The following is a 27,793-nucleotide window of genomic DNA, read 5'->3' on the forward strand; positions in this document are numbered from 1 at the left end:
AACTTTATCATTTTGAATCTTCCTCAGCACTGCCTTGGTACCAATAAGGTGTTGAGTTAGCTGTTAGATCTCATGTTCAACTTGTAGTTCAAATTCAGCCCTACAGAGGACTTCTTGCCAATGGAGCCCAGTTTTCCTATTATCCTTAGCTTTTTTCTTACCCACTGATTCACACAAGATCCTCCAACTCCTAATATTCTGGTTCCATTTCTCTATGTTCATTTGGAGGGTTTTGTTGTTTTTATTAAACATTCTAATAAAGCCCATGGCACACTTGATGTCTTCGTCTTCAAGAAGTTTTCCATTCAAAAAGAAAGAATTGGCCTGAATTTGATGAGGAACATTGGTAGTAGAGAATCCCAGAGTAATTTGGATAGGGTGTCAAATCGGTCCTCTGGAGGGACGTCGACCTTATTGCCCTCAAGAGCTTGTTTGAACGACTTTTGGGACTCCACTGTTGTTGCAAGCGTTTCAGATTCAGTTGTATGCAAATGGTGTTGGTGTTGGTCTGGGGCATTATTGCCCCCCTCATCAATATCCATCGATTGGATAGCATTGAATGCAGGGGCTTCCCAGTGGTGTTTGGGAACCCCCGTACCCTAAGAAGGCCTGCAAGCGCAAAACCCTACACTTCCTTCTAGATCCGATCTTTTCCATATCTTTGGGAGCAATTCATTTTTCCAATCTTTTTGATATTTTTAGAGCTAATTTGGTTAAGTGCACTTATTTTGGAATTATGAGAGCAATTCAATTTCTAGTTTTTTTGGATATTTTTGGAGCCAATTTTTGTTTTTGGCTTCATTTTTGGAAGGGTTGGTAGATTTATGGTCAAATTAGGGACAAGTGTTACGGGAGAGTGGCATTATTTTGTTTAGAATAACAAAATAAAAAGTATTGTTTTTACTTTTATTTGATGCTTATTTTTATTCACTTTGAAGTATTTCGATTCTCTTTGCAAATCAATGGTTCAAATTCTACGAGAGGGTGTGCAAGACGATTGAATAGATCGTCACCGTTTAACCTCGTATGGCCAATATTAATTTTGATCACCGAAAAGGTAGGATAGATAATTTGACATCTTGTTTCTCTCACTTTCTCCCTCTTTCCCTCCTCCTCTCTCTATCACCCCTTATTTCTATCTCCTTCTCTCCATCTCTATTTATCTATATCTGGACTTCTCTATATTTGTCTCTCTCCCTCTCTATCACTCTATATCACCATCTAGATCTCTCTTTATCTCTCTCTCTCTCTCTCTCTCTCTCTCTCTCTCTCTCTCTCTCTCTCTCTCTCTCTCTCTCTCTCTCTCTCTCTCTCTCTCTCTCTCTCTATGCAGACCTCTATATTTATCTCTTTTCCTCTTTGTCTCCATCTCTCCATATTTCTTCTTCCATCTCTTCCTCTATTTGTATCTTATTATCTTTCCATCTCTCTCTACTCCTATATCTCTCCCTCTCTCTCTCTCTCTAGCAAACATAACATAATCTTGCTGGTAATGGAACCCGATTATTTTGATCCAATTTCGATACTAGTAAGTGGATGCATAGTTGATTTGAAGCTACCACTTCTCCATTGGGGCCTTTTTTGCACAAACAACATCATTTTATAAATGGCTTACCAATTGATCTCATGTACTACACAAGTGAATGCAGAAAACTATACCAAAAAATTCTCTAAATAACTTTCCATACCACTTCGGCATACCCATTGCACACCAAGGTGTGATTGCTAGTTAATATTCTCACGATAACTAACATATGTAAACTTTTGAAAAATATTGACATTTTGAACAACAAATCTCATCCTTCCCAAAGTTTTCTCTGAATTCTTCTAAACTTGAACAAAATAAATAAACTTGTCAATTTGGAACCTATGACCTATTAAACCAAACATGAATGGTTTGACACTCTCCTTTGCTAACATTAATATTCACATGATAGCTTTGTAAAATTTTGCAAGCTATCAACATTTTGAACAGCAAATCTCATCCTTTCCAAAGTTCTCCCTGAATTCTTTTCAACTTTAGTTCTGAAATATGTCATCTGTTCAAAGTTCAAACTATTTAGAAATATGAAATTTCTACAGTTATAATTTTAATTTTGACTCTCTACGATTTGTATAATCAATCTTTTGAATCAATAAAATTCAAAAACTCCTTTTATTTTAAAGAGATTTTGTTTTTAAGATGGATGATATCTATCTTATCAGCCTTTTTGCATCGGAATGTTTCACCTCCATCCAATATCCTCCCTGCACCTTTGCATTGGAGTTTCCTCTTCTTCAGGCTATTATAAAACATACTCTTTCTTCGGTCAGATGATTTACTCCTTTATACATTTAAAAACTCTCTGAAATAAATATGATTTGCTCCTTTACACATATAAAAACTCTGAAATAAATATTCACTTTATATTTTGAAAGCCTGCAGTCAGATTCCAAGCAGATTTCAAAGGCTTTTCCTCCAACAGACCCTAGAACTAGACACCTTATTTCCAACAGCCCCAGCCAAATATAAACACACCAGCAATTTAAACAACCAATCAGATTTTAAAATATTTGAAACAATTTTAACATCCATCAGATAGTAAAATATTTAAAGTGATTTTAACTAAGATTTTTGAAATGATTTTAACACCTCATCAGATTTTATAATATTTGAAACAATTTTAAAATCCCAACAGATTCTAAAATATTTGAAGCAGATTTCAATACCAAAATAATTGTATACTGTAGATTAAAAAAAAAAACATGAAATGTAGAAAGTAACTGTTTTAAGTTCTTTCCATTCTCTTTTTCGTAGATGACATTATTATAAAATCCAAAACTAAATATACTAACATATATATATATATATATAAAGACCTTCACACTTATAAAACCACATTTTCTGTAAAAACCTAACTATTAATGTTTTTACCAAACTTACTTTTAGATTCATCTAACATTTGTTTTTGAAAGTTGCTTAAGGCTACAAAGACCATGATCCTCCACACTAGAGAACATGTCAATATACAGCTGAGAAAATTATAGTGTACACAAGAAGGGGTACAGTCTAACAACAACAAAAAATCAGCCAAATGGTTAATTATAGTATATAGTTATACATAAAAACCACTGCAGTCAGTAACCGTAACCTGTTTTCCTACAAAATATCATTCAATTCTAAAAGTGAGAACTTCACTCCCAGAGATATTTTACCTCCCTCGACACACAATTTAGCTCCAGTTACTACCCAATGACCAGGCATGTCTTGTGGACCTTTGGTCAATTCTGTTGTATCAACAAGCTTGGACAGCTTGGGGACTTGCACAGGCACTGAGGGGTGATCAGGATGTATGGCAGAATTAAGGATAACCGGTTGAGGCTTTGGTGACTTTTGTTCTGAGAAGGAACTCATGCTAATCATTGATATAATACCTGACTTTTGAGATAAATTAGGAGAATAATCCCACTCAGATGTCCGAATGATTGCTCCATCTACCCTTGAAAACTGAAGCTTCAAAAATAAGATCTTTTGCCTTTTCTTAAGACGAACTTCGAGCTGTGCTCCGGTCACAATTGATGCTGGATCACCTACCAATGATCCATTGCACTCAATAGGTGCAGTACATACATGAGAGAAACTTTTCCACTGTAATGGCTCATAGTATTTATGATTAGATTCTTCAGGTTCAGCATCCTCATAATCAGACAATTGCAAAAAATTTGGTGTAGTAGAAATATGATGAAGATGGATTGCCAGTCTATTGCATTTCTTCCCTTCTAAGTACAAGCGAGCGCCAGTCACAGGTTTCCTACCTACACTAACCTGCCCATTTGGCTAATCAGAAAGCTTCAAACAAGCTGGTTACAGTTATATAAAATATAAAAGACATTGCCATTTGTAGAATTTTGAAAGAAAGACTTCACTTACTAGACTTGTATTGACATAAACTTTCTGGCCCATAAAGCTGAATTGAAGCGATGCATTTCTATCTTCGGTTGGTCCTGTTCCAAGAGGAGATTCACTGAAGGCAGGAGCCCATTGTCTCGGAAGCTGGAATTCCAAAAACTGATGGAGTTCTTCAATGGGTGGCTTAACTGTAAGAATGTAGGCAGCGCGCCATGGTTAGAATTTCGGCAACAAAAACCCAAAACTTATAGTAACACAAGCCTCCTAAAAGTAGATTGGTAGACGAGGATCCCTATGTTTAAGTTTCAACAAAATCTTTTCCTTAAATCCATTCTTATGGGACCATAGAAAGAAAAAATTAAACTGTCTTCAAAAGTTAAAACCCAATTCAGTTGTATGGAATCATAACCATAAAGAGACATGCACTTTCGAAGAACATTAAGACGAGCATCATTACTGATAAAAAAATGACAGTACTAGAACTGCAGAAGTTAAATACACTCAATAGTATAGAGTCAGAAAATTCTTTGAGAGAAGGAAAAGAAAGAAATATAACTTCAAATTCAGGGAGAGAAGAACAGCTGTTGAAAGTCTATTTTATTGGCTATATTTGCAATTGTAAAGAGACAGAACCGTAACAAGAAACTATCTATATAACTGGAACATGATAATCAACCCTCAAAACCTTGTAAAAAATTGAGACTGCATCATTAGCAGATCTAGAATGGTTCAGCATATCTTCAAGTCAGTCCATGGTGGTGAGCATGTCTTTTATTGTGGTATCGCCTCGTTTCCTGACATTGTAATCATGATGCATATAAATTCCTACTGCAGAAATTTCTATTGAGAAATATGCTAGCAGATAGGTCTGTAGTAACCACCCCCCTGGTTACAACCATTTTTTTTCCAATTATATTATACCTTCAATATTCTCTTGATCAACCATGCAACTTTTGCTCAATTAGAAGAGCTAGCTTCATAACCTTGCTCAACCGTAGCAAGGGTAGTAGCTCTATACCACAATGTATAATCTTTTATTGAATAAGATAAGCTCCAACAAGACAGTCCCTAGACCCAGACCTAATCCTCGAGAGTTCACTTGTGATCCCCCTGCCTACATGTCCTTTTTGGGGAATCAAAGGTGCTGTAGTTCACATACAAAGATACAAAGATGTTACCCACACCACTAGGATGATATCTTCAACCTCAATCATTAATTGATTCTAATTCAATCCATGTACAATAGTATGATATCCAGTACATTCCAATCATATGTTAGTTTCATGCCATCATTGTACCATTATCGTGCAAAACCACACAGTGATCAACTTATATGTACATCACATACATACACATAGTGATTAACTTATGTATAGAACATGTACAAATTGTGACTAACTTATGCATACATCGCCTATACATAATGTGACTACTTCATGCATACATCACATATACACAATATGATTAATGCATGCACACCTCACATACACACAATGGGAATAACTTAAACAACATCACATGCACATAGTGACTAGCTCATACATACATCACATATACCTAATGTGACTAGCTAGCAAAATGGAAGGTGTTTGCAACCTTATTCCAAGCATTTCCCACTTTACCTAGTTCACTAACACATAAGCCCTTAAGCACATCCCAACCAAAAGAGGAATGTTGGTGCATCCCCCTATTGCACCATGGGTCCCATCCTTTTTCTGAAATCAATACATCAGACACAAAATAAAATACCAAGGTATTCTATCCCCTCTTGAACAAAGAAACCTCATATACTAAATAATATGATCAAGACAGACAACTCCAAGGTTTATAATGCAAACAATCAACTTAATGCTAGGGATAGACTTAGTGTGTTTGATGTGATATTGTTGGAATCACAAGGGCACTTACGTTTATGAACACTATTGGAACGTGGAAACTGACTTAACTCGCTTGGAAAATAAAAGATAGAGGAGACGAAGGGTTAAGGGAATTAATTTAATCCTAAGAACAATGACAACGAAGGATGATGCTTTGATAGACGGATTCCATAATCAAGCCTTGCTTTGCCATGCCGAAGCAACTACACAAAACTGATGCAATCTCCAAAGGATAACAAATGATTTTCATATCACGACATTCATTCAAACACCCAATCCTTGCACAGTTCAAGTAAATATCTATAATCGAACTAGTGCTTAATGAGGTTCAAGCTAACTTTGCACTGTAGCTTACAATCAGCAAACCACAAAAAGTATGAACTGGGGTTCCATCAAATACCATTGCATTTCTCCATTATAACCAATGAACTTTATCTAAACTTGAGAAGTAACAAGAAACCATGCAACATGTAGAAATTACACATAGAGATCCACTATGCTTCAATGAAAGTCATGTATTAAATTCAACGAGTCTTGGCAACAATCTCTAGCTTCCTCCTCCTACTCTATTGCTAATTGCTATCTAACAACTATTAACCTTTATAAATGAGATGACTGAGCCTTATATAGAGGCCTCTTTACATTTCAATGGCTCAAATTCATTCAAGATCAACAACCGAGATTACAAGGTGAAAACCTAGTTAGGGTTAGTTACAACTAACTTCAGTTGACCAATGAAATAATTACATCCTAATTGACACGCCCTTCCTTGAATGACAACCAATAAGAAATGAGGTTAGGTATGTCAAAACAATAGTTGATGAACCGCCATGTGTCACTTGCTCCACCTTTGGATAAATCAAGTTCATTGAACTTGGACGTGTTGATGTGGCACAACTTGATTGGTTGGTGATGAATAGGATACCACCTCAGCTTACACCATGTAGATCATCACAAAGTGTTTGTGATTGAGCAATATCTCTTGATACTCAACATTATCTAAGTGCCTAACGTGATGAAGATGATGGGGCATATTCCCAACTTGTATCATCTAGATGATCAAGCTGACTCTCTAACTTTGATTAACTCTTCTGAAACAATCTGCTTGATCACATTCACATTTCAATCCTCTAACTTGGGAACCTTGTGCCTATGTAGTATTGCTCCTTGAATGCCTTACATCGGTGTAGGGGTATCTCCATGGTGTACTAGCCTTGAATCTTGGATTTTTGAAGGAAATTCAAGATATATGCAAAATTTCCTCATCTCATTGCCATGCCTTGAACCTCTTGATGTTGTAGAACTATCTCCATGTGGTGGTTATATCCTTAAGGTGACACTTGAGTCCTTGTCTTGACGTTGATCTCCTCCTTGCATGTGTAAGTGTGATTTCTCTCTTTCATGCTTTGAGGTCCTCTCCATAATGTTGACTTGCTTCCTATAGTACTTTTGAACTTGCTGATGAAGTCTTCCCCTTGTGGTAGTTATATCTTAGAAGTAGTGGGTCCTCCATCATGTTATAGATCTTGTGCTAACCTCCTTTTAATTGGTGAGGTCCACATTTCCTGAAATAAAGCAAAATGTATTGTGAATGACATGTAAAATAAATGATAAAGCATCACAAAAATCAATAAGTCTGATCCCTGCATTTATTCGCAGACCTGCTCCCTTCAATTAGGTCTTGATTTGCATTGGTTCAATGTTAAAATGAACAAATTTCATTTTTGCTTTATAGGATTCTCCTTACTTTGAACCCACACCTCCTCTATCTAGCCGACTAGGGCTCTTCAAACATCTGTTTATCATTTTAAACTCCTCAAATTTTCCCTCCACAGCTGACCTAAGTAACTGACCTCCCTTGAGCGGGCTTTAGGGGTTCAAATACAAGTAATCATGCACAACATAATGTATAGCGGGTTTAAAGCAACTCCTTGAAACACAAGTCGGCACTTTGCACTCAATTTACCTTCAAGTCGGCTGTACCTTATTTGTAACCTCTTCCCCCTCTTGAGCAGTATAAGTATGATGTCCACCAAGACCCTATCAACACAATTCTCATTTCAAAATCTTAATTATGCTCTGCCTAGCGAATAAGATCTGATTTTAGGTTTAAATTTATAAGCTTTTTAGGTCTGATCCAAATATTCTAGGTCTGAGTTTCAAGTTTTAGGTCTGATCCATCTGTTTTTGAGGTCTAATCTGGCCTGATCACCAATTCATCTTCTCTGCTCCTAGGTCTGATTTACTGATGTCCTTAGGACTGAGTTTGATGCCCCTAGGTCTTAGTGCATTAGGGGAGGGTTCTTGCAGAAAGGTAAGGCAGAGTTCATAGTCAAGTATGGATGGCGGGATTCAAAGGCAGGCCTGCACAACATTGTAAGGTGAGCGCATCTCAAGGGTTCATTTGCAATGGCAGATTTAAAGGGGATGTTTGCACAAAACATATGAGCACCTTTCAAGGGTAGGTATGCACAAGTTTGGGCACCAGTGAAGACTTTTGCTTGCACTAATGACTATGGGCAGTTTTCAAGATTGTTTTGCATAAGGCATAGCAGGTTTAAAGGATTTACAAGCACACATTGGCCGCATTGAGGGTTAGACTTGCACAATTCAGATGTATGGCGGAATTTAGGAGGTTCCTTGCACAAAATCATGCATGAATTTGCCTCAGGCACTTAACCAATTTTGTATTCCTCCCACTCTCTCCTCTAGAGCACACTATGATGATGGTCTTGCATTGAGGGTTGAGAGCATATGATAGGTAAGCATGCATAGCGGGTTTAGACCCCTAGATTGCATGGCAGATTTGGAGGGGGTCCCTGCACAAAAACATTAAGAGAGCGAACCTCAAGCAAGTGTTTGCACAAAAGTTGTAAGTGTTTGGGAAGATTTTTAACCCGTCATTGCACAAGGGTGACAAACATGAGTGCATCCAAGGGGAAGAAATGCAATGTGGAGCTAGTTTAGGAGGATGGAATACACAAAAATGCATGGTGGGATTGAGATATTGCCTTGCACAAGTGCATGAGAGCGCATTTTAGACCCTAAACTTTCATCATTCCATCCTCCATCCTTTACCTAGGGCACATAGCATAGCCCTATATATACTCAAGGGAGGTTACTATTGATGGGTGTTTTTATGCACTATGCAACACATACTAAAATACTAAGTATTCTATCCTCTCTTTAACAAAATCCCTCTTATGCTCAGCTTCATGATCATAGGAGGTGACTCCAAGGTTCCGAATGTCAGGTCTTGATGTGCTCTTGGATAGACTCAGTTGTTTGATGTGATATTGTTGGAATCACAAGGTGGACTTACGTTGAATCTTGAATGCTTGAAATGCTACTGGAACATGGAAATTAACTTGATTTGAAAAAAGGAAAAAGAATGAGGGTTTAGGAAGCTACTCTAATCCTAGGAATATAAGAGCAATGGACAATCTTTGATGAAACTCAACTAAGCTTTGCTTTGACATGCAGCGAACATCTCCACAAGGCTAGTGCGATCTTCTAGGGATAGCTTGATGATTTCAAATCACCACTACAAGCATAGATACCATCAAGACAATGCATATCAATGAAGGAGTAGTAATTGAAGTTAAGCTTGGCTAAGATGAATCCAGTTGACTACACAAGGCACTTTAGAATCAGCAAAATGTTAGTAGTATGGATGTACGAATTTCACCATTGATCATACACAAAGTTCTTCTATTCATCTAAACAACATGAAAATAAATGAGAAGTAGAGACCATGCAAATTGCTGAATCAACATATGAATTTCACCATATCTTCAATTAAGTTTACATGCTTCTTACAACAAAGTCTTGGCAACAATATTTGCCTTCTCTTCCTACTCTACTCTAGCTATCTGCTACTATCTATTGATCAACTACTAACTATTAAACTTTACAAATTAAAGGGTGGAGCCTTATATAGTGCTCTTATTACAATTGAGTGGCTCAAATTGATTCACAATCAACGGCCAAGATCGAAAGATAGAAACCCTAATTAGGGTTTATTACACCCATTACAAAGCATTGAATGCTTGACCAATGACAAAAGTACATTTTATGGGACACATGTCCTTCCTTGAATGATTGACCAATAGATGATGAGGACAGGTGCATTAGACTTTGTGCCCACATGTGGTAGTTATCTCTTTGTTGGATGAGTCAGGTGCATTGAATCTAGACGCCTTATCTTAAAATAATATGATTGGATAAGTGATGACTGGGCGTCACCTTAGCTTGCTTGATCTTTATAGCTCATTAGAAAGTGAAGGTGATTGAGGCATATCTCTTGATACTCAACATTTCCAAGCTCAATCATGAATGAGATGAAGATAAGAGATGTTCCCAAATTGCAATATCTTCTAACTTTGATTAACTCTTCTGAAATTATATCCTGTCTTGATCACCTCTACCTTGGAGCTTCCACCTAGGATAACTCCCTTGTTTATGATGTATTTGGATAGCTTGCCTTGATATGAGGAAGTATCTCCATGTATATGAATTCGCATGTAGAGTGTCTCCTTGTAAAACAATCCTCATTTGGGAACCCAGCTCCTATACTGATGGTATCCTTGGATTTCCGAAGGAAATTCAAGATTATCAAATTTTCCTTCCTTACATTATTCAAGTCCTTCATATTGTCCTTGATCCATTTCTTCACATTCTTGAGGTGTTCTTGGATGTGGTAAAGATATCCTTCTTTCCTTGAGAGTCATTTATTATGGTTGAGTCCTCCTTTTGAGCGATGAAATTTTTGTCACTCTTGAAACTGATGATTTTTGCACTAGCTCCCGCCTTTGTTCTAGACAATTAATCCTACAAAACAAAATGCCATGAATCACAATTGTGTTTAAGTCTTATATTGATAAAAATAATTTAGTCTTCTAAAATTTATCGTCTATCTCTGAAATTCCTTATTTCCAGTTGGAAATTCAATCATATCCCTGTCAATTTGGGAACAAAGTCTCAATCCTTAGTGAAATCTGGAAATGAATCCATATGCTAACTAGAAATCTTAAATATATTCCCCTTGTGCAAATTTTCTTTACTCCTTCCTTCCTACGATTCTAAAACAATTCTTTATCCTATGAGTTTTCTGAGTCTACCTTTCCTTAATGCGAATTTGGAAGAGCAGATTCGTATTGGTTTTGAATTTGCTTTTGGAATAATGCGATCTCCCTATAAGTTTTTCTCTCTTACTTGTGCGATCTCCCCTGCACACCACTCGTGTGCCTCTTGCACGTGGCTCATCGCCATCACCATGGAATCATCATATGACCCCCTCCCCCCGTGCTCAACTCCTCTTCAAACTTACCAGCGTAAGTCGTCTTCTGATAGTGCCTTCCCGAAATTGCTCGACCGTGTAGGGAAACTTGAAATGGAGAATCAACCACTAAAATGTTCTTTCCAAGAGATTTCCATTAGAGTATACTCACTGGCAGCCGAGAATACTGAACTACGTGACCTTTTCAATGCGAATATGGAACAGATCAAAGAGGACTCCGACATATTGGAACTCAAAGCCAAACAAACAAAGCTCGTTACATTGCAAGATTCCCTCAAGTGTGAAATAGAAAAACAACTCAAATCTTGGGCTACAATCTACGACAACAATGACAACAATGGCCCTCCTCTGGCAGGGGTCGAAGAGCTTGTCCAGTCCAAGCTCGTAGAACACACAAGGTGATCTCACAAACTGAACCTCAAGGTGCGGGGTCTCCCTCCGCTCTCCCCGAACCACATGGTTGCAGGCTCTTCTTTTCTGTGTGACTATCTTGGTCTCAATCACATCATTTTGGATAGGGTGTGGGTCAGTTATGACTCCACCCTATTTCTTCATTTTCAGTCTGTTGCAGACCGTCTCTATGCTCTCAAAGCCAGACGAAAGCTTTTCTTGCTGCCTACAAAGATCTACCTCAATGAAGATCTCACAAAGACACAAGTGGCCGAACTCAAGCAATCTAGGAAGCTTGTCGCTATAGCTAGACATAATGGTAAATGGGTGGTTATTTGGAATCTCAAGGCTATAATCATGGGTTCTTTTCCCCTCGGGTGGGAATCCAAACACCTTGCTGCCGCTAATAAATGACATTCCTGCCACCTACGGGTGGTTGGTAGGAGGATGGACTCAGTCCTCAATGTGAACTGCTGGAATGGTAATGGGTCCTTTTGGTCGTCATCAGGCTTTCTCTAGGATGCCTTGGGTTCTTCCAACATTCTCTTCCTTAGCGAGACACATGAGAGTTCGATTCATCCTCTTCCTAGCATCATAGGTTGTCACTAACTTTCTGCTTTTAGAAGTGAGACTAGGTGCTCTAGGGGCATCTGTGGGTCTATTGGGGTCGCTTGCCTTGTCAGGGATCATCTTCAGAATCAGGTTTCAATTGTTTTGTCTGATGTCTGGGCTAGATTCATGTGGGTCTGCTTTCGCTGCACTACTCCTCGTCTCAGAGACATATCCATTGGTGTTTGTTACTTTCCTCCGGCCTCCTCCTCATATGCTATCCACAATGGTCTCGACAGTGATCCCTACACCGACCTCTACGATAACATCACTCACTTTTCTGCCACAGGGGATATTCTCATCCTCAGGGACTTCAATGCTCAAACCCAGATTGCACAGACTGCCCTCCATAATTGGGCCGCAGACTCTTTGTGCATTGATGATATGGATCCTTCTACTTTGGGGCTCCTTAGATCCTCAGATGACACTTAGGGCCCCTTCACTAAGTATGGCCAGCATCTCCTCCAGCTCAGCGAGTCTTTGGATCTGGTGGTCTGTAATGGGTTAGCTTGCTTCCCGAGTTCTCACTTCTTCACTTGCAGAGCTCGTGGTGGTGATGCTAGCGTGGTTGATTACACTCTCTCCAGCTTGTCGTTCATCCCGTCCATTTGCCACTTCTTCATTACCCCCATCCCTCTGGCCGATCATTCTCTCCTTAGTCTCTCCATCCTTTGCGCCCCTTCCCTTCCTGTCCCCTGCCCCTCCGCCCCGTCTATCCCCCCTCCCCATACCTCGTTTTGCTTTGACGAGGATGACCCTAACCTCTTTGTCCATCATCTCAGACAACTTCTTCCTACTAACTCCCTCTTCTTCCCTCTGGAGTGCGTCACTACCAAGTTTTCCCGTCTGTCCGTTGTTATTTGGGAGGCCGCCTTGCTATTCTTCCCTCATTCCACCACCCCCTCTAGTCCCCCTTCTAGGCCAAAGCACTCTTGTCCTATAAACCATTGGTATGAGGAGGATTGTAAGGCCCTCCATCAATTCCTCCGTGATTTCACCCATCACCACCCTTCCTACCCTTGGCTGAAAAACTTCCTACCACCACCTCCTCCACTGCAAGAAACGCCTCTTCATCTCCCAACGTAGAAGTGCCCTTCGAACCTCCCTCTTCTACTCCCCTAATACCTTTTGGCGCACTCTCTTCCCCCGCCACTCCCCCTTCCCCTCGAGTTGGACCATAACTTGTTGGTTTGAGAGAAGAGACCAAGGGTTTCAGACTTTCAACAGCCATTGGAGAATGGGAAAATCTTCAGTGTGCAGCCAATTGAAGTGGTGGAATATCCATTGAAATTGGTTTTCAGGAGGGCTTCACTCAGGAGCTCTAATTGTGCTCAAATTGCAAGGTATTTCTTCAAGCTTCCAACAAATGAAAGATGGAGAAGGTATTGAATTGATAGCTGAATCAAAATACAAAGATTTGCCATCATTTGCAGCTGCTACAGGCCGTACAATTCCCTCTCAGTCTAGCTGTACTACTTACCTAGCTGTACTATCTAGGGCTTGGGCGATTTTGTATAAGGAGGCATTCCAAGATTCTGAAATAATTTTGGGGGCAGCGGCTTACTATAGGAAATCAAATGCAGCCTTTGGAAGTGTAAGAAATCTTATGCAGCAGTTCGAATCAGCATTTCAGGTTCCTATTATTCCATTGTAATTGCTTTTTTGATTCCAATTAATTCAAAGGGTTTCAAAAGTTGGTTCTATGCTATATCTATGAACTTTATGTAATTATATATGCATCTAGTTGAAGTTCGATGTATTTGAGCATTTGTCTATATTTTGCATTCATTATATCTGTAAATTCTCAAAAAGCAAATAAAAATCAGAAAATACAAAACCCAAACAAACAACAGTAACCGGCACAGAGGACAAAGGGGTCTTCACAATAGGGCTGCCCCCTATCCCCTACTTTGTTTGGGATCTAGATTGATGAGTTAGAGGAGTTTCTTCATTAGCATTTGTTAGAGGGTGATGGGTGCCTTCTGCACCAGGTTCTGATCTCTAGCTTTTCGCATATGACATTCTTTTGGCCTCTTCTCCTGAGGGTTTGCAAAGACAGCTGGATTGTTTGGCTTCTTTTTGTGACCTGAGGCAATTGACAGTTTATTTGGGGAAAACGAAGGTTAATGGTCTCAAGACCTCTCATCTTCACTTTTTCTTTGATGGCTCAGAGATTGAGATTGCCTCTTCTTATAACTACCTAGGGGTTAAGTTCTCCAGTCCTCGTTTCAGCTTGAGACTTGCCATCCAACTGCGCATCAACAAGAGGTATGGTTCCTTGGCCCTTCTTGAGAGACAATGCTTCCGACATCACTTCTAGGACACCTTGTCCAAGATGACACTTTTGGACACTCTCATCCGACGTGCTGTTCTTTACAATTCTGTGGTTTGGGGGCCTTCTTTATTGGAATCTGATTGGGTTTCTATCAAGTTGGTTCAAATTCTTCTCCTTCAGTGCATCATCAGGTGTAAACAATCCACTCCTCACAATATCATTCTGGTTGAGTTTGGTACCTGCCCCTTCAAACTTGAGGCCATCTTCAATCTCATTTGGTTTTTGCACCATCTTCGTGGTTTCGTTGACTCCAGTGTGGGGCACCACAGGTACCCTTACCTTGCTTACTACTCAAAGTCTATTGCCTCTTCTGCTTCTTCTGGTCAGGTTCGCAGTCGGTTCACTAGGGCTTCGGTCCTCGTCAACTCTATCAGGATTGAGATTGATCGTCTCTCCCCTTTCCAGTACTCTCTTGATGCCCCTCACCATCTCCTCCCTTCTAGGCAGGAGATGAACAAGTGTATCAAAACCAACATCTACAGGCTGTTCATTCATACCACTTGGGTCAACCCCCACGAGGGCCTTCGCCCTAAGATGACATTCTATGCAGAGCACTTTCTTGAGTTGCAGGACGGGCTCATTGTTCGTCCTTCTTACATTTCTCACCACTAGTCTCATTCCCTCCAGATCCCCCTTTGTTCTTTCAGAGTGGGCTCCCAATGGCTTCGGGTTGAGATTGATCACCAGTTGGACAAAATTGATAAAGTTTGCCAGCTTTGCAACCTCAAGGAGGTTGAGACAGAGGAGCACTTTATCTTCTGCTGCCTTAATTACTATGAGATCAAAGAGAGGTTCTACTGCCTTTTAAGAGGGACCTAGTCTCTCTCCACCTTTTTCAGGTTCACAGATCGGAGATGCCTTGCTCTCTACCTGCAGGAGGCTATTAGACTCGGGGATCATTCGCTTCAGTGCCCCTCACGCTCTTAGTCTTGCTAGCTCATTACCTCCTTCTCCGAGCCTCTCCCCAAGTGCAACACCAAAAGGCAGTTGGCTACCTCTCCCAGTCATTCCAGGTTCGTGAGGCCCTACAGAGGTTTCACACAGTGGTCCCCCTCTTCCAGTCGGACTTAGAATGCCCAACAGCATCATCCTACAGCTTACCCTTCGGTCTTGAGGTTCTTCTTCACTACTCTGGTTTCTCAGTGTTGGCTTGGTGGTTTGGGGTTCCCCGCTCGCCCCTCCCGCCTCCTTGTTTGTAGTTGTTGCCTTTGTTGTTGTTTGTGTTTTTCTTTGGTCACCGTTTGGTGTCCCTGATGGGGGCTTCCCCCTTGTTTGTAGTCTTCAGTCCCATTGACCCATTTGTGGTCACTTGTTGGACATTAATAAATTTATCTTATCTTATCCTATATGTATATGTCCTCCTTTGCCAACCATCGCACCTCTTTACTTTCATACACAACTAGCTTGGATTAATAATATTTAATGTTTGTCTGCAATTTCATTTTCCAATGTGGAAGGGAAGCCGACAATTTTTCCTTTAAATTTGGCATGAAACATATCTTCTTCCTACATAGGCCCCTTCTTACAAGATGGCGCAAGTGTTTAAACGTCTCCCCTTGCCTTGAATGCAAAATCGTATTTCCTTATCCATAGTTCGCACATTTAGGGGGGCATAGGAAGTGGAAATCCTTAGGTCGTGCTTTTAGGGGTTGACAAAAAGTAACCAAATCCTTAGTTCGTGCTTTGAGAGACTTATCGGAAGTGGAAATGCTTGAGTTGCTCTTTGGAGGGGCTATTGGAAATGATCAATTCCTTAGTTCATGGATTTGAGGAATCAAAGGAAATGGTAAAACCTTAGGTTGTGCTTTGAAGTGGTCAAAGGAAATGTTAGTTCGTGCTTTTTTTAAGGCATAGGAAATGGAAGGAGATGGGTCGCTCTTTTGGGAGGCATTAGCCGAAGATGGTCTGGCTTCCAAGGTGGCATTGTTAATGCCTTAAAAACTTTATCTCCATCCTAAAGTTCGTGGGGCCCAAGCATGTGGCACGATAGTGGAGGGAGATCGAAGATAGTGAGTTGGAAGAGATGTGGGATGGAGGAGTGGTAAGGAAGGTGTCGGGAGATGGGAAGTCATAAGGGATGTTGTGGCAAAGGGAAGGGATTAAGGGGTGTAGGTTAGGATAGGATCGGGGTTATGAACGGTGGAAAGGAAGGTGGGTAGTGGAAGGGTATTCTAAGGGAAGTAAGGGGTAAGCGATGTGAGATGTGGGTTAGAGGATGTAGGGAAGGGCAGTTGGGAGGTATAAGGGATGGAAGAAAGGTAGGAAATGGGGGTGAAGGTGAGAGGAAGGAAGGGTGTAGGAAGGGAAGTTAGGAAGAGGGAGGATGAACGCCATGGTTGGGAGGTGATAAAGGAAGAAAGATGAAGGAAGATGGAGGGATAAGGGATGGAAGATAGAGGATGGAAGAAGGAGGATGCGTGGAAGGTGAAGGATAAAGTAATGGAGGATGAAGGGATAGAAAATATAAGTGGGGTGGTAATGGTAGGTGAAGGTGAAGAAAGGTAGTGGAAGGAGATGGGAGTGAAAGGTGAAGTGGAAAGGTAGGAAGGAAATATGGATAGGTGAAGAATGTGGTGAAGGCATAAGGGATGTAAGGAAATAAGTATGGACAAAAGTGAGGAAGGAGTGATAGGAAAGATGGAAAGGTGAAAGGGAGATGGAAATGGTAGGGGATGGAAATGAGGGGAGATGGAAGGTGAGTGTGAAAGGAGGGAAGTGGAAGTTTGAGCATCCACTGGTAGTGCTGGGAGAGGTAGGAAGTGGAAATGGAAGTGGAAGGAGAAGGAAGTTCGTTGATTTGTTTGGGTATTGGAACTCTTAGGTCACACTTTGGAGGCCCGACTGGAAGTGATCAATGCTTAGGTCACACATTTGAGGCTCCACTAGAAGTCTTAGTTCGCACTTTGGAGGCCTGACTAGAATTGACCTCAAAATGTCAACTTTGATAACTTAGTCATTTCCTTGAGCCTTTTCATGATGATTCGGACTTCCAACCTATCCTTCCAAGCATTGAAAACAATTTGCCTTAGCCAAATTTCAACACTTCATTTCTGATTCAGCAAGTAGATGATGATCAAATGGAATGATCATCATGAATCATTCACTTTGTAAGCCTTGAAAACTAATTGACCTCATTTCATCCTAAAGAGAGAGACATGACTTGATTACCTCCTAGCCACTTAAGATACTACACCTCTTCCAAGTGAAAGGCTAATAGCTAAGACCACAACTAACCTAGAAAGCAGAAAAAGTGGGGGTCCCCATATGCAATGGGGCGATCTGTGAAAACGTCACAACAGTTACATCTCACTTAGTCACATTTTCATTTGATTTCTCCCCACGCCTAGAATGCATACTCGAGATGCCCTTGCACTACATATATACTCCATCCTTTACCTAGGGCGCCTAGCATAGCCCTATATATACTCAAGGGAGGTGATGCAGTCAAGGTAGGGAGATCCAATGAAGGACATCCCATCCTTGCAGCCTAACACAAACACCATGCAAGACATACTGGTAACCAGTAATAGAACACTAGATAAAGCAGAAAGAACAACCGGTAACATCATAAAATACATAACCGGTAAACAATATGAACAAATCTTATAACAGTTTGAAGAATTACATATGCCACATGCTGGATCGCAGTCCAGGATACAAACAATGCTTACAACACAAACATAAGATCCGCAGATCATCCACATATCAAATCGGCCTCCGGAAACAGTCTGCCGGTTCAACCCTTATCCGGACCTCAGCCCTTCCGGCTTCAGTCCACTGAACTAGAATCTCGCTGGTTCTATATCTTCGATCTCAAACTTCAGTCTTTTATCTTCTATCTTCTCAAATGATTCACAAACTTCTATTTATACCGTCCGCAAATAATAATAACTTGATCAAGTCGGCCCAAAGACCAACCGGTTCATGAAACGTGCTAACGATAACATGTCAACTCAAATCACTAAGAACAACTTCCAATGCAAAAAACATCACGCAATTCTCTGGGAACATCGGACAAGGCACAAGAAACATAAATCAATGATCCGCAAGTCACAGAGATCAACCGCAACCCAATCCAACTTCGCTCAACACACTGCAAGACTAACCGGTAAAAACATATCAACTGGGACAATACCAGAATCGATATCTCGTCGGGATTAAATCCAAATGCCATGAAACTTGAACACGACAAAGACCATGAACACAAGGGAATAAATCCAAATCCACAATGCTAAACTCTCAAACAAGGAGAAATGCCACGATCTCCAAGCAATTCCACTGCTAACTGCTCAACTGGTAAGAACTACACCTGTGCTCCTGCATCAGACTCTTGGGGTTAATTGAAAAGTGAGTCCCATCACTTGATCTGGTTCGGCGATCTATCAGTAGGTACTTGCAACTCCTTTAGGGGGGTTCGACGATCTGACTATAGCTTCCGGTTGCCTCTCCTCAGCGATCTACCGGTCCACTCTGCAGCCCGCCTCAATCGACGATCTGTTCAAGTGTCCACCCACTAAGTGCCTCAAGCTCAAGCTCTAGGATCGGTGGTCTACCTGCAAACCTTTCTCTGCCTCACATTCGGCGATCTGAACAAGTCCACAAGTTGCTTCAACTTCCTCTCCAACCAACCGGTGCATAACCGGGTCTTCCTCCAACAACAGGTTCACAAACCAACTCTGATACCATTTGATGCAGTCAAGGTAGGGAGATCCAATGGACATCCCATCCTTGTAGCCTAACACAAACACCATGCAAGATATACCGGTAACTGGTAATAGAACACCAGATAAAGCAGAAAGAACAACCGGTAACATCACAGAATACATAATCGGTAAACAGTATGAACAAATCTTATAACAGTTTGAAGAGTTACATATGCCACATGCTGGATCGCAGTCCAGGATACAAACAATGCTTACAACACAAACATAAGATCTGCAGATCATCCACATATCAAATCAACCTTCGGAAACAGTCTGTTCGTTCAACCCTAATCCGGACCTCAGTCCATTGGACCAGAATCTTGCCGGTTCTACATCTTCGCTTGATCTCGAACTTCAGTCTTCTATCTTCTATCTTTTGTCTTCTCAAATGATTCGCAAACTTCTATTTATACCATCTACAAATAATAATAACTTGATCAAGTCGGCCCAAACACCAGCCAGTTCATGAAACGTGCTAACGGTAACATGTCAACTCAAATCACTAAGAACAGCTTCCAATGCACAAAACATCACATGGTTCTCCGGGAACATCGGACAAGGCACAAGAAACATAAATCAATGATCCACAAGTCACGAAGATCAACCACAACCCGATCCAACTTCTCTCAACACACTGCAAGACTAGCCAGTAAGAACATATCAATCGAGCCAATACCGGAATCGATATCTCACCGGGATTAAATCCAAATGCCATGAAACTCGAACATGACAAAGACCATGAACACAAGGGACTAAATCCAAATCCACAACGCTAAACTCTCAAACAAGGAGAAATGCCACGATCTGTAAGCAATTCCATTGCTAACTGCTCAACCGGTAAGAACTACTCCGGTGCTCCTGCATCAGGAGGTTACATCTCATAGCCCTATATATACTCAAGGGAGGTTACATCTCACTTAGTCACATTTTCATCTGATTTCTCCCACGACTAGAGTGCATACTCGGGATGCCCTTGCACTACAAAGAGGGCAGGGGCTTTCATGCCTCTCTTGCATAACAAAGTCGAGATTTGAGTGCCCATCATGCATACAATATAAAGCGCATAAGAGGTGTCACCTTGCACAAAAGAACATGAAGGTAAGCGCACTTGAAGGGGTCCCTTGCTCAATACTTAGTCAACTTCCTGAATTCCCATCCTTTGAGCGCATGAGATGTCTAGGCTTGCTCAAAGCAAAATGGCGGGATCTTGAGGTTGCATTGCTCTAAAGACCTTGGGTGGACCTGAGACTCTATCCAACACTTAATCAAGTTATAGCTTGGCGCACATGAAGGGTGGCCTTGCACAAATTTATACATGAAATGAGGGGATTGGATTTTACTTAGGCAAATTTTCATGATTTTACCCCTCTAGGCCTTACATGATGTAGACTTGAAATACATGACCCTGTGTGCTATGCTTGCAGTTCTTGATGGAACTACAAGACAACTTGCCACTCCTTACGCTCTAATTGACTCATAACAACATTTTGCAACGACCTAACAACCTTAGTAACACACTCTCTCACAAGCAAAGGGTAACAGTTACAACTATTGCCAAGCTAAGACGACTAACTAAGACACTAAAGCTAAGCAAAAAGTGGGGGTCCACATTTGCAATGTGTGAAAACGTCACAACACATCCCATACTACTTTTTGTCATCACTGGCAAAGGTACAAGTGTGACATCATAATATGCAAGTAGTCATTAATAAGATTCTCAAGCTCATTAATCATTTGCATTAACATATAACTGGATAAGTTACATAATCAAGATGTCTTATTGTCTTGTTGTAGACCCAAGACTAGTGCCTATACAATGAATTACTTTAACTAATTTACAATCAAAACCTTGAAAACCATGCCTCAAGAAAACACCACATTGGAAACATACACGGTATTTCTAATACACCAATTCCAATACTGAACTCTTAAGACATATATCTCATGTTATCTTTCATTTACATGCTACTAGTGAAAATTGGCTAGCCCCATGAAATTAGATAGCTCTTGGCATCTATGACTTGCATGCTAATCCCTATAATACTATCAAATAATTATTTTGACAAAGAATGCTCCTTGACTATTGTCATGTTGGAGCAATGATAAACTTATCTAAAAGTGGGTCATAGGTTTTACAATTTCAATGATTAACTCAAAATGAACAAGGCAAACTACACTAAGCAAACAATTATCCTCCACATATGCCCTCATAGAGTCCCTTTCTCAACCCTAGTTGTAATGCCAAGAAGTCAGCTTTTATATCAATCTTAGTTTAGCATTCTAGCATTAGAGGGTACAAGAACATTGATCTATAACATACAGTCGTAAGGGTTTACACCCTAGTCTAGTTAATCCAGTTACAATACCATATAAATGGGTCCATTAAACTATACAATGGCCCTATAGGTCTTGGAATCAAAATCCAACATACAAATAACACCTTGAACCCATATGATTTGGCCTCCATCAAAACCCATATACATAAACTAATACAAAATCAAGAAGTAATTAAAGTCCATTCGCTTTATTCAATTGCTTTTCAAAAACACATTATTTGTTAGAAATAAATTAAAACTCACAATAGTAATATTAAACAATATCCTACTTCTAGGTACATAACATTTGGCATATTACCAATCACAATTATCCACCAAAAAAAATTTAAGGGCAAAACAACATACCATATTTGGTAATAACTATCATTAATTCCCATAACTGGCAACAATAGTTATAAGGTATCTCATCATAAACTTAATATAGATCCAAGTACATAATTAGAGCAAGCAAACCATCCATATATAATAAGAGTTGTTCACACTATCTAATCATAATAGCTTAATTTAGGATCATCATTAAATGCAAGTTAGTAGGTTTCCATAATTCATTCATAGCCAAGTCATGGCATAAGGCTAACCTATACCCTCCTATACTTGTCACTAATCCGAGACACAAAGCCATTGTGTTCAACACACTAACTCCAATTTTTTTAGTTTAGATCAGTCTAGAGGCATTTTGACACATTTACATCAAGGCAAACACAACAATAATGACTCCTAAAAGTTCATCCAAGATTGGAGTAGATTTTGGAAAACCAAACAGAAAAAATCTTAAAGTAGATTAGCTTGATGGTGAGAAATTGCCTATCTATTGACTCAGGCCTATATAGTGGGAACATATAAATTGGAAGATGAGTTCACCACCATCTAATGTTGATTTCAGCCTCAAGTTGAAGCATACTAAAGAGGGAGGGATAATGAATTTGAACAATCCCAACCCCTAGAGCTATTCCCTAAACCCTCCCTTACAGACTTGAGTCACAAGGGCATCCTTTGCCCAAGAATTGTCTATATACCTACTTCCAAAGGAATTGAAGTTCCATATGTTGATGTGATTTTTAGGACACCTCTAACACAGAATAAAATACTAAGTATTCTATCCTCTCTTGAACAAAGAAACCTCATATGCTAAACAATGTGATTAAATACGGCAACTCCAAGGTTTACAATGCAAACAATCGACTTTAAGTTTTGGATAGACTCAGTGATTTGATGTGATCTTGCTGGTAATCACAAAGGGACTTATGCTTTGAATCACGAATGGAACGTGGAAACTAACTTAACTGACTTGGAAAATAAAGAGAAAAGGGATGAAGGGTTAAGAAATCTAATCTAATCCTAAGAATGTAAGAAATGATTGTTGACTTGATGACACCAAACCAAGATTTGGTTCGCCATTAGGAAACAACTACACAAAGATGGTGCAATCTCCTAAGGAAATATGAATGATTTTCAAATTGTAAATTCAATACCCAATACTGGCGCAATTCAAGTGAACATCCACAATCAAACTAGTGTTTAATGAGGTTCAGACTAACCATGCACTGCAACTTGCAATCAACAAATTACAAAAAGTATGAACATTAGGCTTCACCATTCATCAACAATAAAATCTTGCATTCAACTAATCAACATCTAAAAATTTGGAAGTAGAAACCATGCAACATATTGAAATAACACACAAGATCCACCATATCTTAAATGAAAATAGTATGTTTATTCCATCAAGCCTTGGCAACAATCCTTGTCTTCCCTCCTACTCTACTGCTAACTCTTAACTATCAACTATTAACCTTTACAAATGAGAAGGCTGAGCCTTATATAGAGCTCTCATTATGATTGAATGGCTCTAATTGATTTAAGATCAATGGCCAAGATCAGATGATGCAACCCTAATTTAGGGTTAGTTATAACTAACTTCCCTTCGACCAATGAGAAAATTATGATACATTGGACATATGTGCATCTTACAATTCGGACCAATGAAAAATGAGGATAGGTATGTAGAACAATATTCAATGTAGTGCCATGTGTCACTTGCTCCTTCATCGGATGAGTCAGGTACATTGAACTGGACGAGCTGATGTGTCATCTCCTGATTAGTTTGATGATGAATGGATGCCAACTCAACGTGCACATCTCGTAGATCATCACAAAGAAGTGTTTGCACTTCAAGCAATATCCCTTGATACTCAGCATTTCCAAGCCTGATGTGATGATGATGGGACATATTCCCAAATTGTATCATCTCAATCATAGATGGCACACTCGCAGAGTACTTGGTGAGTTTCAAAAACTCGCCGAGTTTTTGAGCTCTGCGAGTTTTTATGACTTTAACTCGCAGCAAAAACTCGGCTAGACTAAAAAAAGAGGCCCAAACATGTCAAAAAATTATCATTTTTTGTTTTTTCAGGTTAGTTTCATTCTCTTCATCAAAATATACACATGAAATATAACACTCAAGTATAAGTAGCATTTCAATATGTCTTTTTCCTTTCTTATACTTTATAACACCCGATGCCTTTATAAAATAATAAAAGTATTTTTGGCCTCGCGGGGCGCTGCCCCTCCACCCCGCAAGGGGCGATGCCCCTTGACCCCAACTTGGGGGCATGTTGTGACGTCTTCACACATCGCCCCATTGCAAATGGGGACCCCTACTTTTTTCGCTTTGTGGGGTTTTGCTTTCTAGGTTTTAGAGTTTTGTCTGTTAGCCTTTGCTTTTTGAGTGTCGCCAGGGGGATCACCTGGATAGCAGGCTCTGCTTGAGCTAGGTTGAGTCTTTGGGGCCCCAGAATTAGGGTTTCTTTGATAGTCTTCCTTAGGGCTTGGTTTTGCTCTCGTTGCTAATTGTGTCTTGTTTGAGTTCGAGGAGGTCAATGAAGCTTGGTGAGTGAATATCCTCTTTGAAGGTCCGAGTTAGGTCAAGTTGGTGAGTGATGAAGTCTGGAATGTCATCCTGATCTTCAAATGCCCTGAAATTTGGCTAAGTCTAGAATGTCTTGATCCTGAAATTTGATTAAGTCTGGAAAACTGAAGAATCCTCCAAAAACTAGATTTTGCAATATAACTTTTGGAGGTCCAAAACCACTCTCAAACATCCTGACAGTATATATGGAATATAACTTTCTTCTATATAATATATCTTTCTTCTTTCTTATACTTAAATGTTATATTCCATAAAATAATCCTGTCGAAGAGGCTAAAATGTCAAAATTCACTCCTAACCCTTCCAAAAGGTCCAGAGCGAATTTCAATTTTCGCTCCTGACCCTTCCAAAGGGTCCAAAGCGAAAATTCACCAAAGACTCAAGATCTCGCCTAAGTCAAAGAGTGGTCGAGCAAGTTTGCAAGGATATGGAAGGAAATGGATCTAGGATCGAGTCTAAGACAAAGTCAAGTCAGTTTGAAGGTGAATTGAGCCTAGAATAGAAATTTTGCTCCTGACCCTTCCAAAGGGTCCAGAGCGAAATTCTTGAAAACACTCATTTCCCCCTTTGCTAAAGTCAAGACCAAGATGGAGATGAAAGGAGAGTAGTCTATGTTTGCCTCCCAAAGAAAATTAGAGTTGAAAAAAGCAAGAATCAAGGTTGAACCATGATTTTCGCTCCTGACCCTTCCAAAGGGTCCAGAGCGAAAATCCTTGTAGCTCTTATTTCCTTCTTTGTTTTGGCTAGGTGTTGGCGTGATGTAGGATAAATTGGTATGTTCTTGCCTTGGGAGGGAGTTGGACACTTTGAAAGATGAAGATTTTAGCCAAAAAGTGAATTTCTGATATAGAGGTATGGTTCCAACAACTTGAAAATGCTCCAAGTTGCTCACTTGCTCAACTGGCAACCCAATCCCTTTCAATTGGGATTTTCCCAACCAGACCTCACACCTTAACAAGAAACAAATCAATGTCTCATTTCAATTGTTTTCATCCCCATAATTCCCCACTGAGACATTTTACAAAGGTTATCAACTTTGGTTTGTCAATCCCACAGGCAAAGTGCTCAAAAGTTGCTCAAATGGCTCACACCCCTCCAAAATGGTTCTACAAGTCCACAAAGACTCAAATCAAGTTTATTAGGATCCAACAACCTCCAATGATGGTAAACAACCCTCAGATTGGGTTGATCAAGTCTCAAAGGGGTCAAAGTGCAAAATGGCTATTCTAGCCAACTAGCCCTCAAAAGTGACTTTTTGGTTTCTCTCCCAAAAACTACAAAGGACCAAGCAATTTTATTTTATATTCACCATTAACAACCTAGGACAGCACTTTTTACAAAAGGGTTTGATCTGGAACCTTCTACAAATACCATTTCTAGTAAACCCTCAACTTGGCTAAATGGGGCTAAATGAGCACTTTAACAAAGGAACTACCCTTAAAATTGGAAATTTCTCAAGGGAAGCAATTGGAACACCTTGGGGAACTCAAAAAAACACCAAATCCAAAGTTACAAGTCTTGGTTTGCATCTGATTAAAAATTATGGGGAAATGTCAAAGTCTTCTTCACCACCGTATGCCAGTCACATGGGGATGCTTGGCTTCAAACTTGAAGAAAATAATCTCCAACTGCATTCTCCTGGTATGAAACCTCTTGAATATCATAGTACACTCCCAGATCTTCTATTCAACCAAGTTTTAGACTTTTGCCATGATTAGATTGGAAGAAAAGGGAAAGAAAAGATGAAACCCTTGGTTTATGCCCTTTTCACAGGCTGTTTTGGACTGTTACACAATAACTCTCTCAAAACTCCACTTCAGAACCTCTGGCTGGACTCAAAAGAAAGGTATTTCACCCCTCTAACTCCCCATGAAAGAATTTTTCAGTTTGGAGGTCGATAAATTCCGTACCAACCAAAAGAACAGCAAATTTTCTGGAAAATACAGTTTTTTTGTTGATTTCAAATGTCAAGTTTCACAAATTTCTACCACACCAACCTCCAAACGAGTTTTTTGAGCATTTTATAGTTTTCCCAACATGTTCAAACTGATTTTAGATGGTTATGAACATTGGGAAACTAATTACAACAACTTTTTGAAAAGTTGCTTTACAAATTGACAACTTTGTCAATTTTTGACAATTTTTGACAATTTTTGCATTTTGCCATTCAAACTAGTTTTATCATCAACCTAGGGACCTAAACATATTGAAATGGATATAAATAGACCAAAACAACCTTGAATCCCTAAATCTACTCATCCGAAGTCCCTTTGACCATAGTTGACCATAGGGTTTATAATGCACCCTAGGCCACTAGGCCTTACAAAATGGACAATTAGGACCTTATTACAAAACAAAACATAAACAAAGGATTCTTTGATCCTTCCCAACACCTTGCTATCAAAAACATTAAGTTTTCAATCAATAAATTATGAAATTGAGGCTTGTGCCCCTACACCAATTTCGCTCCTGACCCTTCCAAAGGGTCCAGAGCGAAATTCATCATAAACCTTTTTTGCTCCCTTGTTTTGGCTTGAAACCTTGCTCCTTTGATGGAAAACGATCTATATTTGCCTCCAGGAGAAAATTGAAGTTTAAAAAATGAACAATCAAGCCCAAATGGTGAATTTCGCTCCTGACCCTTCCAAAGGGTCCAGATCGAAAATCCTCCTAAGGCTCATCTTCTCCCTAGTTTGACCAAATTTTGAGTTGCAAGGCATCTTGAAGGGAAGTGTGGACATGTTTGGACTTTGGAAATGTTTGAAAGCCTTGAAAAAATGAAGGATTCTAGCCAAGAAGGTGAATTTCGCTCCTGACCCTTCCAAAGGGTCCAGAGCGAAATTCCTTACAAGCCTACCTTTTTGACCTTGCTTGGGCTTAAGACTTTGTTCCTTGCATGAGAATGATGTTTAGTTACCTTCTAGAGAAGATTGGAGGTGAAAAGATAAAGGATCAAGTCAAGAATGAGATTTTCGCTCCTGACCCTTCCAAAGGGTCTAGAGCGAAAATCCTAAATCCACCTATTCCTTTCACATTTGTGTCGAGTCAGGCCTAGACAAGGATGATAGAAGCCCTTGAGATTGCCCTTGAATGGATTTTTGTCTCAAAAAAATGATGATTTTGGGCTAGAGGAAGAATTTCGCTCCTGACCCTTCTAGAGGGTCCAGGGTGAAATTCATTATAGGTCCTGTCCCTAGCCATGATTTCTAGCGAAAGTCTCTTTTCTAGTCACTTTGAGGTCAAGCGAAATGTTGCAAGCATGGGAGAGGGATCCAAGGATAGGAGTCCAAGTAAACAAAGTGAAAAGAATGGAATTGAGTGAGGATAAACAAGCAAATCATGAAATTCGCTCTTGACCCTTCCAAAGGGTCCAGGGCGAAATTGTGCAAAACCTATCTTTTCCCTCAAATTTATGCCAAGTCTAGT

The 27,793-nt window shown here is 39.9% G+C and overlaps 1 protein-coding gene across 2 annotated transcripts in view; it reads right to left on the reverse strand.

Moving 5' to 3' along the window:
- Nucleotides 1-2,959: 2,959 nt before the first annotated feature.
- Nucleotides 2,960-27,793, reverse strand: part of LOC131058345 (MACPF domain-containing protein At4g24290) — a 165,606-nt gene continuing 140,772 nt past the window's right edge. For both annotated transcript variants that reach the window (XM_057992215.2, XM_057992216.2), the window contains 2 exons: nt 3,911-4,077; nt 2,960-3,805 (listed from right to left, as the gene is read on the reverse strand). In XM_057992215.2, coding sequence (XP_057848198.2) covers nt 3,140-3,805; nt 3,911-4,077 — 833 coding nt within the window. In that variant the 3' untranslated portion in view covers nt 2,960-3,139. The remainder of the gene's footprint in view (nt 3,806-3,910; nt 4,078-27,793) is intronic.

This window comes from Cryptomeria japonica, chromosome 3 (assembly GCF_030272615.1).
Source record: "Cryptomeria japonica chromosome 3, Sugi_1.0, whole genome shotgun sequence".
NCBI lineage: Eukaryota > Viridiplantae > Streptophyta > Pinopsida > Cupressales > Cupressaceae > Cryptomeria > Cryptomeria japonica.